This window comes from Chaetodon auriga, chromosome 6, assembly GCF_051107435.1.
Source record: "Chaetodon auriga isolate fChaAug3 chromosome 6, fChaAug3.hap1, whole genome shotgun sequence".
Classification (NCBI taxonomy): Eukaryota; Metazoa; Chordata; class Actinopteri; order Chaetodontiformes; family Chaetodontidae; genus Chaetodon; species Chaetodon auriga.
This window is the reverse complement of record NC_135079.1, coordinates 14,371,710-14,388,452: the sequence shown is the minus strand read 5'-3', so window position 1 is coordinate 14,388,452 and position 16,743 is coordinate 14,371,710. Positions and strand designations below refer to the sequence as shown.

Genomic DNA, 16,743 nt, shown 5'->3' with positions numbered 1-16,743 from the left:
TTCGGTCTTAATGGCAACAAAGGAAAAATCTGGCTTGTTATCCACAAAATGTTCCATTATGTTTGCCAGCTAGTTGCTAACTTTGTCATCAATTAAAGCTGCTGAAAGTGAACCAAGACAAATACTTTAAAAAAAAAATGTGACTGAAAATTTTACAAATATCAAAGGCTTCTGCACTCATCTCATGTGACATCAGAAAAACAAATGCTAAGAATTGTGAGTAATTGCTTTTCTCACAACGTTGAAAAGTGCGACAAGGTGGTGGTAGAACAAGGACAATAAAAACTATACGTGATGCAGGAAATAGAGGGGAGACTGTCAACAGCATGTTGCCATCGGCGTCCTGATTCAAGGGGGAGCTTGTCCAAAGGCTTAAGTGTTGCAGTGACATTACATCAACATTATCTCAACCCCTGGATGCCGAGCCAACCACCAGAGGGTGATTCCCCGACTGGAACAGCTTAATGTATGCCTGCTAACACACTCGACAGAAGGTCATTGTTAGTCCTGCGGCACTGGAGAGATGTTCCACAGGCTCGCAGGAACAGAAACACTGCGAGAAATCATGTGCTCTTTCTCTCCGCCTGCCCTACACCAACACATGCTGTATACACACCGTGAGACAGAGAGAGAGGGGGACATAATTACTCCAAACATCTCTCACTGTGTGGTTGTGAAATGTGGAGACCATGTGTAAGGATTTAGGTCCTGGTGACAACTGCTGATACACGACAACCCATCAGTGGCTGTAAAACACTGGAGACTGGAGATGTATACAGAGGGAGGAGACTCCCTCCTCAGTGATGACTGTGCATGCTGGTGTGTGTGTGTGTGTGTGTGTGTGTGTGTGTGGCTATGCGGCTGTGTGACTAAGACCGTGAACTTTGTGGCACACTGTAAATTCCCCTGTAGGTGTGGTCCCTGTTCAGCTATGGCATTCATATAAAAGTTCCAGCTAAATGAATAAGTGGGCTGTTTCCTCTGCATTGGAATGCCAATAACCATCCTGAGGGCACAGAGAGGCTCTTTGTGTCTGCAGAGGCTGGAAGTTTGGAGGAAAAGCAATAACAAGTTTTGAGCGCGCTCGACATGTAACGTGGATATGTGCAAGCGCGTGTGTACCATTGATCCAGTAGTCTTCGGAGATGTCTGTGCGTATGTAGTGCTGGTCAGGTGGAGGGCCGAGGGAGCGTGTGAACGTTGTGTCTTTGCCCAGGAAGTCGGAAGATGTGCCCGCATACAGATACTGATCTGGACCAATTACATACTCCATGAAAAGTCAAATAATGTTTTACAGTCCAATACAATACACACAGCATCATAAAACAGATCCTTTGGCTTTTACTATTTCACTGGCTTACCTCAGTGAACTCATGTATGAAAACACAGACTGAGAAAGGGTTCAAGAAACAAACATATGCAAAAGAGATAAGGACCCAAAACACTTGTTGTTTACAATTCTCTGCCAAGTAACTTTGTTTTTGAGCAAGAAATGTCGGCTTGCATCTTTCTTGACCAAAATAATTTGCAGAAAAGTGCTGGGAAAGCAGATACATGAATACAAATTTACTCAAACAACCGGGTGGAGAATTGAAACATAATTTATTCGTGGGTAAGTGGTGCTGTGCAGCTATAAAATTCTGGTGAGGGAAGGCAGGCAGAGGACTGTGTGGTGGCTCGTCTTACCTGAGAGGACTGAGGTAAAGGGCTGCATGGGGTCAAAAGGACATTTCAATCTGCCAGACTCCACTGTGCTAGACAGCAGTTGGAACACGCCATCCTGAGGACAAAAAGGAAGATAATATTACACTTTCAAAAATTCAACTCCTGAACTCAAAAATTATTCCTGCACTCATATCTACTTTACCTCTCTGCGGCCGGTGGTTTCAATGAAAGCACAGTGAGGGTGGAAGGCTCCTGTCCCGCAGGCATAGACATGTGTCCGATTGTAGTTGTGGAGGACCCTGACAAAGTTAGCACACTCCAGCTAGGACCAGCAGGGACAGAGAAGGGTCAGGGATGAACTATTGTAGTCTGATTGAATAGGTAACTCACAATGTACAACAAAATCAAAAAAGGGTCTTCGATTTCTTGTCATGACATACTTTCTTTAGAAACACTTACATTTGCATTTTTGCCTGCCAGTTTGCACATTTCGACGCGGTCCCGGGAAGCAGGCCAATAAATCTAATGAAATAATAATAACAGAAACATTTTCAGTCTCATAATGTAGCATGTGAGCCTTTCACTTCAGATCATAAAACCATCCTCATACAGTTATTTTCATTTAAATGCTTCTATAATTCAAGTTTTTTAGAAGTCAGTAAAATAACAATATAATGTGTTCAAGCTGCAATAATGCAGCAGCCAGACTTCTCACAATATCTGAGAGGAGAGAGTCTAATACTCACGTTTTAGCATCCCTACACTGCCTACCTCTGTATTTAAGGTAGAATATGCTGTAAAATGTTTTGTATTACTTTAAAGGGTATCACCTAGTAAGCTCATGATCCTCTAACCTGATAGGAGCCAAAGTGCAGCCCCAGATCCTCCAGAAGGTCCTTTTTAAGTGGCTGTTAGGCCATCAGGGCCCCTCAACTCTGGAATAAACTACGGGAGAAGTTCTGGCAAGCCAGTCCTTGACTTTATCAAATCATTTTTTTACGGCACAATATTTTGCTTTTCCAGTAATTATTGTAGATTCGTGTGTCCACCTGAACACTTGCACAGTTTACTTTCTGCTTTGTCCAGTCTCCTCCTTGCCTCCCTCTGCAACCTCTTGGGATTATAGAACAGCTGATCTCATTTATAGAATAATTAAGAGCTCCAGGTGCTGGTACGAGAGAGCAATGGACGTAGAACATCCAGGTCCCTTCAATGTACCCCACCATGTTCATACATGTGTTATAACAGGCTTATGTGCTTAGCGTGTTACCTCCCCTAAATCCTACCAAGGAGAGCCATCGCCAGTCTTATTCATGGGTCGACAGAGGCTCAATATGCATGCAAACACAGTGGCACAAATATCAAAACATCTCATGATTCCAAATCATCGCATGTCGCTGAGGAATTCATACAGAAAACCAGTGTTACAACTGGAGCTGTTGACCGACTGGTGTGTGGCCTGTGTAAGGGCTTAAACCGGTTTTGAAATGCAGAATATAGAATGATCAGTGGCCTAGTTTTACCACAGCATATGGGGATGTTTAAGGACTGTAGTAAAAAGTTTACAGAGCAGAGCAGCTATCAGCTGAAAATCAAGGTAGGAACAACTGGAATGCTTTTCAGCTGAATATCTGGTTGTGTTTTGGTGCCCGAGGGTCCCTTTCCAGGTATGCCTCTTCGTTAACTGATAAACACCATGTTGTGTCTCTAGACCCTATTCGCTGCTCAGGGCTGGTCCCAAAAGGCAGAGAGAATTAATCTTTTGATGCATATCTCTCCAGCATCAGTATCAATGACCAGAGAGGCAACAGAAAGGCAACACTTTGAGAGCAAGACTAAGAGTTAAAACAACCAGATAAAAATCAAATAAACACACTGTCGTCCAAGTTGCGGATCAACCTCAGCTGCATAAACACACCCTCACATCTCCAAACTTGAACATATGGCATCCGTCCAAATGCATACGTGTGTTTGTGTATAGATGTGTGTGTGTGTGTGTGTGTGCATGCCCCCCAACATGATGACCCTGACCTCACCAGACAGACAGTTTCAGACTGCTGTTGACTCAAAGGTGAGCCCTCCTCTAAAACAATATGAAAAAAAAAATACCTGACATCACCCCACTTAATGGCAGGACAGGTATAAGTGTGATGAGCTGAAACCAAATGACTCTTTCTATGATGCTGCTCACGGCAAATAACAGAGGTTACTAGGACATCTCAAGTGACTCCAAGCATGAGTTTGCACGTCGGGGGATTGGGCCGGTTATTGTGTGTAGAGGAGATACTCCATCTCCTGTTCTAACTTGAATTTCTTCCAGCACTATCCTTCTGTCAGAGGGTGTGGGGACTCTTAAAACTGCTATAAACACTTCAACATCTACCTAAACAACCTCTCAAGGATAGTAAATGGCCTGAATAGATACAAAACCAAAACCTGCAGTTCATTTATTGCACCAAAGTCATTCTTGGATATTTTTTTTTCCCATTCTATATTCTTCTGTCCTGCACATTCCCACTCTGTGCTCTTCACAGCATAGTGTACCTTTCTGGGGGCTCTGGCCAGATTGTCAGGGTCAAGAAGGTAGATGTGATCCCTGGCTCCCAACAGAAGACGACCTCTCTCCTCATCCAACAGCAGCGAGTGGGAGTGGAGACCATCCGAAGGGCCTAAAAACAGAGATACACTGCCGGCTTGCAGCAGTTCTGACCCAGACAGAGTGACACAGACAAAGAGACAAACAAAGAGATTATTCCCAGCATATATAGCATTGAATTACAGTACATTTTAAAAACTGTATCAGCAGGATTACGCTGCCAAGTTTAACTTCTTCTCTGCAGTTCACTCATGACGAAATCCCCTAAACAAGCACTGGGTTTCCTTTTCTACAGAAGAACGTGTCTTGGCTTGACTTGGAACTGCCTAATCCTCTGTGGTTCAGCACCTCAGCCACACATGCTGATAGAGAGGAGATACAGTTGCACAGAAGTCGACCGCCTGTTACTTCGGTGGATGCATTATCGGAGATCTTTATCAGGGTATTTCCATGACGACTTCATTAATTGTATCTCTCAGTTTAAAGGTAGCTATTTAAAAAGAGATGACAGGGGGCTGTTTATTTTAAAACTGCCCGTCTCTCTACCGGTCCTTTCCTGACTAAACCTCCTTTTCAGATGAACATCTTCAAAAAACATGAGCTGTGGCTGGAGCATATGCCTGTTCTGGGTAATATGAGATTACCATGATAAGAGCAGGTGGATTACTTGTCGCTCACCCATTAGATGATGGTATGGTTTGCGGTTGATTTATAGATAATTTATAGTTGTAGCACTTTGATGAAACTGTATATAAAGAGTGAAAATACACTGCATTCTGCCTGTTTCCATTAGTATCGGTTGGTCTTTGTACTCCCAGTTTCCAAGGTTCGTGTCTGGGAGCTGAATACTGACTAAATTCTCAGCTCGGCGCTGTGTCCTTGATGTCTTTGATTTGAGGAAATCTCTTCTATCACTAGGCTCTTTTCAGTCTGCCAGTATAGCAACATGCCTTGAATAAACACAGGCTCAATGCGGGGGAGTCCTGTGGGAGTCACTCTGAAAGGATTGACATTGTGATTACCCTCTTGGTGTGAAGGATTGGAGAGGTTACCAACCCTCAATATTTGAACTTCTGGGACCCCTCCACACCACGCAATCCTGCTTAATACCTCCTCCTATACACAAGCTCACACACACGGCACAGCACCCCCACATGCTCATATCTCTCACCCCTACACACACATCATGCCCCAAGCAGACTAAACCTTCCAGAGAGATTAGGCCTGCTAGCCCTTGGCTAACGCTAATCTGTTCTGTAAACACACAACACTATGAGCCCATTGAAACAGCCTGCTTAGCTGTTGCCGCTTGGCATAGCGCTCTACACCTTTCTCCACAGAAGAGAGCTCTCAAACCCCTGAACAACTCTTGATTAGCTCCGCTGCTGGAGCTCGGAGGCGCTCTCATCCTCACATTTATTTGAGTAAGACATCCCCATGTCACCATGCTCGCTTGCTGCTGACAAGTTCAGGCTCTGCTGATAGACCAGATTTAAGCTCTCTATAATACTATAATATCTGCTATTGTAGAAAGGCAGACCACCCAACAATGGATGAGTGAGGTCATGCTTAAATTGCTTAGATTAGATAAATTGCATATGAATCTGCCACATGTGCTGGGACAAGTCACATCATTTAAGCATGAATTAGAACGGTATTCATGAGAAGTAACCTACTGATCACTGCACTTAAGCTAGCTGAGGTGAGGTCACTGTTTTCATGTTGCATTATCGCAGCCTCGGTCTGCCATTAATATGCAGTGTAGGATGTTCTGCCCATGGTTTCAGAAAATACAGAGTAACGTCATAGCCAGAATCAAATGTTGAGCCAAAACATAATGTTGATAAAGACCTACTAAAGATAAGCTCAAAGGACACTCTGATTTAATCCACTGAAATGCTGTTACTGAGTGAATTTGTTCACTAAATTGCAGTACAGTATTGAGCCTGTTTACAAGTAGAAGGAAAACGTCCAATAAATTGTCCCTCTACTATACACAACTAATAAACTCTAGCATTTTGAGTAATACAGGCCACAAGACTATGAATTCATGTGGTGTAACTTAGTCCTTTTGGTCACACATTAAGAACAAAGGCATAAAAACAATATGAAAGTCCATCATATTAAAATATATTCAAATCATGACCAGATGATTTTACTTTTCATTGGCAGAAGGCCACACTGCCTGCTTTGTGGCTCTGGATGAAACTTGAACTTGTGCCATGTGATGTGTTTTTGGAGTCGAAGGCAGTTGTTTTGGAGGTGTTCACTCAATCAGGGATGATTTCACTTTGATCGCTCGTTTCACCCCTCACTCACTGAAGCCTTGCTTTCACAGGAGGGTGATGCGACGTGATGTTTGAAGAGTGATCAGTGCTGGGTGGTGTTGCTTTTGAAGCGTGTGCGCTGATGAGATGATGACAAGTTGTGTGCATGATGGGTGCACTGGGTTGGAGGTGATTTTGCTTTTGATGGATTCTTCTTTGCTTCAGTCATTCGGCCTGAGAGAGCCAAACATGGACATTGTTCTTCTGTTGTTAATCCGAGATCCAAAGGAAACCACTGCATAGTCAGATGGCCGTTCTCTTGAATGAACAGTTTAATCAGCTGTGCTCGTGGCCAAAGCCAAGAGACACACCCTGATAGAGTATCAAAAAAGCTGCCTCAGATATATGGCCCCATTAAAATGCAATCATCTATGAAATGATGAACTTCTTTATTTTATCATGTGGTAGGTTTGGAACAAACATGAAGTGAGACAAACTGTACTAGCCTAACTGCTAAGTAAACACCGTCCCCAGCAATCATTATTCCTGCAGCTACTTACATATATTTATGTTGGACACTCAGGACATACATGTGTATCTATTTCCAGCCATACTGGGTTTTAGAAGCCTTTAACCAGAAAAGAGCCTTTGGAGGTTGAAGGCAGAGCGAGTTTACTTTTAGGTCACAGTAGGGATTCGATTTTATGGAGTAAGACTGAAGTTCATTTGTGTGGTTTCTTTTGCTGATACATAGCGTGAGGGATGGAGACTTTGAAGTAAAGTTTGCACTGGGGTTTAGAATGGGTTTTAAAGGGAGCAATAATTTAGCTTTCCCCCAGTGGCACAAAGCAAACAGACTGGGTTGACGCGAAACTAAACACATGGACAGAGTGCACATTGCCGGGACCGGCTAATATACACACAACAGATTGAATGACAGTCTATAACGGACCAAGAGCATCAACAAGTTCTGCATGTGAATAAGACATGTAGGGCTGGACTGAAGCAGCACTGTATCTTATTAAAACAGGTTCATATAATAAGGATACATGACATGTGACAAGCTTATTATGAAGTGGGCTAATGGATCGGTAGCTGAGTCTTAAATCTCTCATTCTACTTTACAGTGATGTTTCAAAGGTCATTTACTTTAACAGTGCAACTGAGTCTGCTAATCTCTCTTTTCACTTTTCCTTCGGGCCGTGTAAGACAAGTGTAAGTGTTACAGAGGGAGACGGACAAAGCTAGACGTGTGCTCAACATGCACACTGAATGGCTGAAACACAACCGGACAAAAATAGGTGAAAAATTCAAGGGAATTATAGGTGAGCGTGAGCATATATCGCTTTAACTATAACTCCAGTTACATACAAGTGCACAGATGAAGGTTGATGGCATGAGATAAAATATCCCAAATTACCTCAAATTACCCAAACTTTATTTTCCTCTCAGGCTGCCCTGGACACATACTGTAATAATATGACATTATTAAAGCAAATGTACACATGTAACGACAATAAAAATTAACAGACAAATCAACAGTATTTCAGTTCTTACCTCTGTGGCTGAGTTTGACCCTGGGGACACTTTGTTTGATGCTTGCTCCAAAAGGGAGGGTGGCCAACAACATCAATCCCACTAATGGGACCCCTGGATGGTATAGTACCTTAATCCTCTTCCCTTTGCTGCCATAATTACTGCCAGACATGCAGAGTGGAGTGCCTCCTTCATCCAGACTCTGATTTACAGAGCCCTCTGTCTTCATGGTGTGTGAAGTGGTCTTGTTCCGTTTTCACTCTGTCCTTTTCTGAAACCCTTAAGGGAGACCAGAGAAAAGAGTCAAGCTAGGGAGGAGCAATCATAAGTGTGTGTGTGTCTGTGTGTCTGTGTGTCTGTGTGTGTATGTGTGCGGTCTCATCTAACTGCATGCAGAATATGTACACAGGTTTCTGTTGTGACTATTCAGCTGTTTCACCATGGAGCCCTACAGGCATGTCCCCTCTCTTTACCCGTCCTACATCAGCTGTTGCCCGTCACTGGCTTTCCTTTTGTGTCGCCTTTAAATCTGTTTGTCCACAACAAAGGTCAGGCTAACAAAACAGTCGCATTCTACTATCTTTCACTCCACATGCCTCTTTCAATTTCCCTCCATCCTCTTTCCTCTTTTGACTTGGATAACTCATTTAATTCTTTAGCTAAATGATACTTGCAAATAGTTTTAGCATTGGCTGATGAGCCTGTCAGCTCCTCCTTTATGTCCTGTAAAAAAAATGGTCCACGTCCTGTCTAGGACTTCACAGTGCATTAAAGAGGCCTGTGGCACAGACACTGGTTCACACTCAATAAAGGGCATCAAATGAGTGAACAGTCATGGGAACATTCACTGGCTTTTCTGTTACTAATAAGCAAGGAGAACTTGAGCGATGTGCACTAATTGAACATGGGACAAAGTGAAGTGACTGTGGCATGAACTGGACTTTATTTTTGGTTATGGTCAACAGGGAACAGATGTGACAAATTTCAGTCCCAGTCATTTTGACAAAGACCTAACTGGGATTGACAAGTTGTCCATTTAAGTAAATTTGTGGTTTGAAGTTAGTGGTAGACTTTATTCTTTTCACTCATCTTCATTTTGAATAGCACCTTCTTCCAAACACAAGTATGTGATCGTCAGAGGACACAGGATGTGTTGAAGGGCATGCAACTGCCAGTTTTTTTTTTTGTTCTTTGATGAGTGAGAGACAAGTAAGGAAGAAATCAGAAACTAAGCCTTTATAAATGATTCGATAACAAGTAGTGCTTGAACTCCTAATCAAGTATTATATGTTCAACAACAATACCTGAAAACCAGAAAAGCTAGATACTAATGCAAAGAACCAATAGCCAGTGATTTATAGGAAATAAATCTAATCAACTGTTCCTGATTTTGAATCAGGAGCTAATCAGCACAATTACATGCAAGTGTTGCATCATACCAAGCTGTTACTTGGAATGCTCCTTTACCTCATGATAACTTATTATAGCATCACCCTACACAAGTGCCAACTGATAACTAACAGTGTTTTTAAACCTGCATTCCTGCACATTCCTCTACCGCCGAGCTACTAAGTAACCAGGCAATCGATGAGGAAATTAATGAATGCATCAAAAGAATGCCTCCCCCTTAGACCTTATTGCTACATCTCTCTCATTACTTTCCTTCCACCCCCATGTCAGATAACACACATCAACCTGTCCTGTGACAACATAAACAATGTCAGCCTAGATTAATAGATCCAGTGTGCCACACACGTTCACACTCGCATCTCAAATACTGAAACCGAGCATGTTGCTTCCAGTTGAAGCAATTGAACTTACAGACATGAAAAGACACAATCAGTGTTTGAGAGAAATATTGTGCCTGCAGCGGCTAGAAAATTATGGAAGGTGACATCCTGAGCGCATACATTCATTCCCGTCAATGCACGCAGATTTGGACTGCATGACAAAATGTAAATTGCCAGGCTGTCAGACAGATGCAAGCTATAAAAGTAACATTCACGTCACGTCATTTATTTTCCCTGTCCAGTTTTGTCATCTGGTGTTTGAAACTTGAGTTCATTACTAAGAATCAGGGCAGAGTGGCACCCATCCAAGCGCCCTACTGCTTTAAACTGCGGAGGATTAGACCCAGATAAACAGACTGCCGTTTATCTAAGATGACAAATTGAGGCACCTTCACACCTTCAGGGTTAGAAATACAGATATAGAGCTGTGTGTGTGATGGATGGCTAATCAGCAAAGAGAGTGAGACAGCGAGCGGGTTTAAATCCGTGCACTCTTTCTGAGCGACAGTGATAGTGCTGGTGGTGGGGCTCATCCTCCCCATGGTATGCTCAGAGGAGCAGTGACACGAATTCACCCATGTGAGTAGCGCTCAAGTAATGTATCTCTCTGAACTGCTTGAGTGCCCACATCTATCAGCAGGTCTGTGCAGCTCCCCTCCAGAAGACTGCAGCACAAACAAAGGAGTAAACTCAAGTGTTACAAGAGGAGCATTAAAATTTCTCCATGTGTTGAGAAAAGGATGACAAGGGGGGATGGTCACGCGGGGAACTACATGATATGCATTACCAGTGAGTCAATAATTCGGAAAGAGTGAATACTAGAGATAGAGGAAAAAGAGGGAGAGAGGTGAGAAGGAGAAGAAACAGACAGCTTGTGCCACGTGGGTTAAACTAACACCCCTGTTTCCTGGCGGCCATAGTCCCTGTTGTCTTTGGCAGCATGACCGGCACACGGTGCAGGGGGTGATGGGAAACAATCCTGATGGTGATGGTGACAGATTTGAAGAGAGCAGCCAATATGGTGCTTCTGGCTTCTGATTTCAGCCCAACATATAGCACCTAATGGATGTCAACTCCTCAAATGTAACAGCTTCGGACTCAACGTCAAACAAATTCAGCATATTTACGTGGTATAAAACAACAATTCACCAGCAGCTATCAATGAACCACAATCAAAAATCTGGAAATATATGAAATCTAAAGCAGATGAAGTGTGAAAAGACACGATATTCCCTGTAGAGGCTGTCAGCAACATGAGGAAGGAGCAGATGGTGAAGAAGTGCTCTGGCCATGGGCATTCTCACACAGAGACCACCCCTAATGAGGCATTTAGCAACACCCAGGTGCCCTGCAGAGTACACTATTATCAAACCCTTCCCTCTCCACGGGACAGAGTGCATTAGCACGGCTATTTGTCTTTATTCCCTGACCACAGGCACTGACCTGGCAGAACAACATAGGTAATTGTTTCTAGCTCTCAAGACATTAGTTGTTTTTCTTGGCAACAGTCAATCATCTTTTTTCAACCTTGCATTTGAGCAAGCGTGTAACTCCCCCGTGAGTCTGTGTGAGTTCATGTCTCAGTACAGGACAGCCACCAGGCCACACTGTTTGTGTTTTCAGTAAACACAAACTATCAAGCATGTACAAGGAGCATTAAATTTAAAGTTCTTCTGTTGGCTCCAGTTATAGATGGCAGTAAAGAAGGAACACAAAACCACTCCTTTTCTTTACTTCTTGGCACTGTAATACAGGATATATTTTTAGAGAAAGGGTCATTCATTTCACTTTTCATAACAAGCTAAAAGACTTCTGGAAACAAAGTAAAATAGCACCGTCAGTTCTGTGTCCAAAGGCTACTAATAAACACTAGTAATATTGATCTGAAGGGTCCAACATCTACAGTATATGTTCTAGCTTCTGTCTAAACCATTTTCCCTTAATACTACACATACTTAGTCCAGATCTCACTGTGGCAAAATGAAAAGAAACAAGAAGAAGAAAGTAAGTAAATATGAAACAGGTGATCCCATACTATCATACTAAAGCTTATTGGTAACCCCGATAGCATCACTTCCTCATTTTTTCTGTAATTTCTTTACTCGGGTCATAAAGTAAACATCAAGGCAGCGAGCTGTGATTCATTTTACATTTTAAACACAAACATAACTCCACCTTATCGGAGTGCAACACCAAATCTATCTGCACAGCATGTCTGTATCTCTTGGGAAATTACATATCATTCCAAAAAATGAATGCAAAATAAATTGCCAAGATAACTCCTTACGCACACAATTTAATCATGCAAACATGGTGATAGAGACAGAGATGGGCTTTGAAGTTGAAAACGCTGCAGTAAATTAGCCCTAAATAATGAATAAATGTATAGTACAGAACATCTTAGGCAAGGATATCCAATGCCTCTCTGTGCACTAGAACGGGGATCATTTGATCCCTTGCCATTAGGAGAGCCTGTATTTCCTGCAGCCGTTTGCCTTCTAATAAACCCTATAAATCAGAAATCCACAGGCTGTCTGATTACTGAAAGCACCTCTCACATAACTAAACAGCAGAGGAGCACTGACAGTTAACTCCACTGCCCTATTAAAAGAGTTTATATGAGGATTAACACATTAACAACACCACATTAAAAATGACAGGCATCTCATGACAATCGCATTACGGAATTCCTTCCGTTTTGGAAGTGAAGAGCATGTCTGTGGGGAAAAGCCAAAGGAGATGGGTAAAATTCCAACCCTGAGGTCCTGTCTGTCCACATTTTGTCCTTCCCTAAGCTGTTATCTGAAAACACTGGTAAGAGAATACTCCGGCCAACTGCTGGTATGGTAACCAAATACATCAAAGACAGATAATAGTGCTTGTGCTGCCTTTGTTAAAGACTTGCCTTATGTTTAATGTTATGTTATATGTTTAATCCTCCGGTCTCTGCTGCTGAAAGACGGAGCCCACACCTCCTCTACTCAACTATATAAAAGTGGAACAGTGCTGGCTCAGGTCTGCTGTCACACCAAGGAATGGAAAGGTGGGAGAGTGGATGTGAGAAGTGATACTAGATCTGTGGTTTGCCTCTTTTCAATAGAGAAGATGGAAATGGAAAAACAACAAGTGGAAACAAAGTCGAGTGGCTATTCAAAACAGAGAAGCAACCGTGTAACTGAGCCAGTGGCATATAGATAAACATGGGTTTGTTGATAAGGACAACAAAACAAGTAACTCTACACATGCTGAACAGGGCACGACCTGGGCGTGCAACTCTGAATGTGTATGAGAGCCTGCATGTGTGAACATATGTGTGTGTAAGCCAATACCATCCTGAGGTAGGCAGATGGGAGCAATAAGGCATGAAAACTGACAGTTGGAAGTGCTCTCTCTTGCCTCCTGATGGCCTGAGGACACAGAGGAACACCCGTGCATGCTATGCAACAACTCCTCTCAAGAGCATTAAAGTCTTCTACAAATGTGGGACACTATTGTTCCTTCTAAGTTCTGGGGAGGTTTTTTGTTACGCGGTCAGCTCCGCACCGGCTCCAGTTTAATACAGGCAGAGGAAACACAGAGCTGCAGGGCAGGCAAACCCAGCCGGGCTGTCTGTCTGCAAGTCATTGGCACCTAGCCGTTGTAGACTCTCTAAACACACTAACTGCAGCAAAGGTGCCTTAGCTGTTTTGTCTGTCTGCAATGAAGGATTCTGGAAACATGACCATATAAGGTTATGCTAGCGTGCAGCATGGCGACAAGTATGTTTTAATAACACTTTCCACCCAAAACCTGTTGAGTTTTGAGAAAGCCCTCTTTCAGTTTTTAGATTTCATCACCGTCCAGGAAAAAGCCTCAGCATGAACTGCATGACGTTGTCACACAGCGCAGGAATGGTGCTGTAGGCCATTCAAAACACAGCTGAACATTGATGCTGTGATTTTTAGGGTAATGTTGGATCAGTCCAGACACGCCATACAGAACAGGAGCGAGTCAAAGCACCAGGGAGGCTCAAGGTTAGCACAGCACGGCCTTGAATCGATTGATGTAGAGAACAAAGGAACTCATACATCTGCCAAAACCTTTCAGCTAGTTTCACATTATAACTTATTATCAAATCCACTTTCCAAAATATACCATAGCACTCACAGAAATGAGATTCAGACACAGTTTCATATGCAAAGCATGTTGTCACTGTTCAAAATTCCCCCCGAAGTCCTCAAAGCTCACAAGTACAGATGACTTCAGCAGCAGTCCTCAGCCTGCCCCATCTCCAGTCGAGTGAGCCTTTAACTGCCTGTGTATACAGCAGTCCGCATTAATGCCTCACAGACACCGCCTCAATGACGTAACGACTGGACAGTGTTTAAAGGAGAAAATCAGACACGATTCTCCGACTTGTGTTTCTGTGGCCTGAAGCAGAAATCACTTATTTACCTCATTCACAGTGATCGAAAGCCCTGAAACACTGCCAGAGAAATCAATATCCACACAACTCCCATCTCTCTGCCTCTCCTCTTTGCCTCTCTCACAACACCCCCTCAACCCAAAGCTCCTTGTAGGGAGTTAGATAAACCTTTAGAGGCGCAGTGAGTGGAGAGCAGGTCCTTGAGACTGTTAGATACACAGGCAGAGGATGGATGGCTAAATAACTACACCACTAAACCCACGGGACTGTTTTTTCCCCTTTTATGCCGCCCAGTAAAGCAACAGAAATAGGCCTACACACACTGCAGTGAGCTCCAGAAGTAAAGCAAGCCGGGTTCACTGCAGTATGTTTAATGTGCTGAGGATCTACAATGCGAATCAGGGATCAGGGAAAATGCCTTGGCTGTTTAAGTGCACCTGGTCACGTTCAGTTTGAGAGCATTCGGAGCTGCACACTCGCCCCCCTCCTCAAAAACTGTCAAAACACTCTCAAACACATTTGGTTTCCCAGCACTCTGCCACTCAACCAAGTAACTATACATATCTGTACCTCTGTACCTCTGCAGCTCTCTGAGTGGTGTAAAATAAAACATTACTGCACTGTGAGACATTGATTTAAAGGTTTTAAATTCACTTGCATCGCAAGAGGTTTTGAATGGATTAATATCACATTAATGTTATTTTATTCATTTAAACACTATCAGTACACAGTTAAGAAAAAGATCATGGCTGATGAATAGTAAGATCCACAAAGATTCATGAGTTTTACAATTGCAGTAATCTGAGAAAAAAAAAAGAAAAGGGAAAAAAAAAAAACCTCCCTGCCACTTCTGGATTGGTAACATTTCAGATTCATAAAATCCTGTAAGAGTGGATTGCATCATATGAAAAGTTAGTTGGCACCATGGTTTAAAAAGAAACTCTTCAGATTCTCTAAAACGCTGACATTTTTGGAGAAGCAGTTAAAATCCTGGTTTGGAAAGGCAGAACTTGAAGTTGGAGAAGTGGCTGAAGACACAAACTATCAAAAACTATCACAGAGAGATATCAAAGGAAGATGTATAAATCTGGACAATACATTCAAATAAATATATAAAGTCACACGACCAAATGTACAAACTGTAACGTGTCGAAAACATTCAGTAATTCAAGAAAAATCCGCACTGATAACATCAAGCAACTTCGGTTTCTTAGTATAATGCAACAGCTTGGAAACAATGGCCGAGTAAATACCAAGAACTAAACAGCACAGGAATCTGAACTCTACACAGTGTTGCTGGTTTTAACTGCAAAGGACTTACATTATCGATATTTCCTGTTTCACCTTACCTGCGCACTCTACTCGTCTCCTCTCACAGGCGACACATGGCCAAGGTGCGGACAGCCGCGTCGCTCTCCTTAATTGCCTGACGCGCAGAGAAAAGTGAGCGAAAGAATCGCGCAGCCTCTTCCCTAAACAGTAAATGGATAAGCCGAATATTTCCCCCAAATATTTCCACTCCCCTTAATTGTAGTTGAGCGCAAACTATCGCTCTTGAACTCCTGGTGCACTCTGTATGAGTGTGTGTGTGTCTGTGTGTGTGAGCGTGTGTATGTGTGAGTGTGAGTGTGTCTGTGTGTGTGTGTTGGATGGCTGGTTTCTCTGTGGCAGTTCGCCCCGGCAAACTCCCAATTATCCTGCTGCTGCTGGAGAGGAGGGGCCCTCAGCATCTGCACCGCTGCCAGCCAGGACTGTGCTGGGAGCGGTCACTACACATCCTCAGATTTTATCCAACCACAAGAGATGACACGCTTTGGTTTTTTTAACATTGTGTATTTTGTTTGACAGTGCGTACAACACAAACAAATGGCAAAAGGAGAGTTATATGGATACTCTATATGCTTATAGGTTTTCCAGTAAATTTGTTTACAAATGGATTCTGGGCCAGGCAGTTAATTAAAAGTGCAAAGAAAGTGCCCGCTGGGGGATTTTCAAAAACCTGGCAACCCAAACGTTGTGTTATTGGCTTATACCTGATCTACAAAGCATTAGTAAATGACATGAATAAAAGCCTTAATTACAGCATATAACTCTTAATCAAGGAGGTTATTAGAAAGTGGTACTGAAATGTAACAGGAATGTGACAGATATCATAAAATACAATGAGCTGATTTATTTGAAAGCCACAGACATGGGAAGAAGAAGAAGAAGAATATCAGGCTATTATAGGGTGGAGTGATAAATGACCTTGCATGACATATTTCCAAGTAAATGGGAGTCACTCAGATGAATTTGATCATGGAAATGCGTGTCATGGCTCTGGGATAATCCTCTAATTGTCTAAGTCTGGGTTATGTGAGTATACATGTCCAGCCAAAGTCGATGCTGATCATCTTTTTAAACTTGGTGTTTGCTCTTCGGGGATTCCCTAAGGTGCTGTCGGTGCGTTGAAAAAACAGCTGTATTTGGGTTCAGGCAGCATAT

At 42.8% G+C, this 16,743-nt stretch overlaps 1 protein-coding gene across 1 annotated transcript in view; it reads right to left on the bottom strand.

The window, feature by feature from the left end:
- sema3d (sema domain, immunoglobulin domain (Ig), short basic domain, secreted, (semaphorin) 3D) overlaps window positions 1–15,735 on the bottom strand; it is a 30,940-nt gene extending 15,205 nt beyond the window's left edge. Inside the window, exons 1-7 of the mRNA XM_076733628.1 lie at window positions 15,609–15,735; window positions 8,086–8,343; window positions 4,210–4,370; window positions 2,125–2,187; window positions 1,868–1,987; window positions 1,687–1,780; window positions 1,123–1,251 (exon numbers count right to left, since the gene is read on the bottom strand). Coding sequence (XP_076589743.1) covers window positions 1,123–1,251; window positions 1,687–1,780; window positions 1,868–1,987; window positions 2,125–2,187; window positions 4,210–4,370; window positions 8,086–8,293 — 775 coding nt within the window. The 5' untranslated portion in view covers window positions 8,294–8,343; window positions 15,609–15,735. The remainder of the gene's footprint in view (window positions 1–1,122; window positions 1,252–1,686; window positions 1,781–1,867; window positions 1,988–2,124; window positions 2,188–4,209; window positions 4,371–8,085; window positions 8,344–15,608) is intronic.
- Between the last annotated feature and the right edge of the window lie 1,008 nt (window positions 15,736–16,743).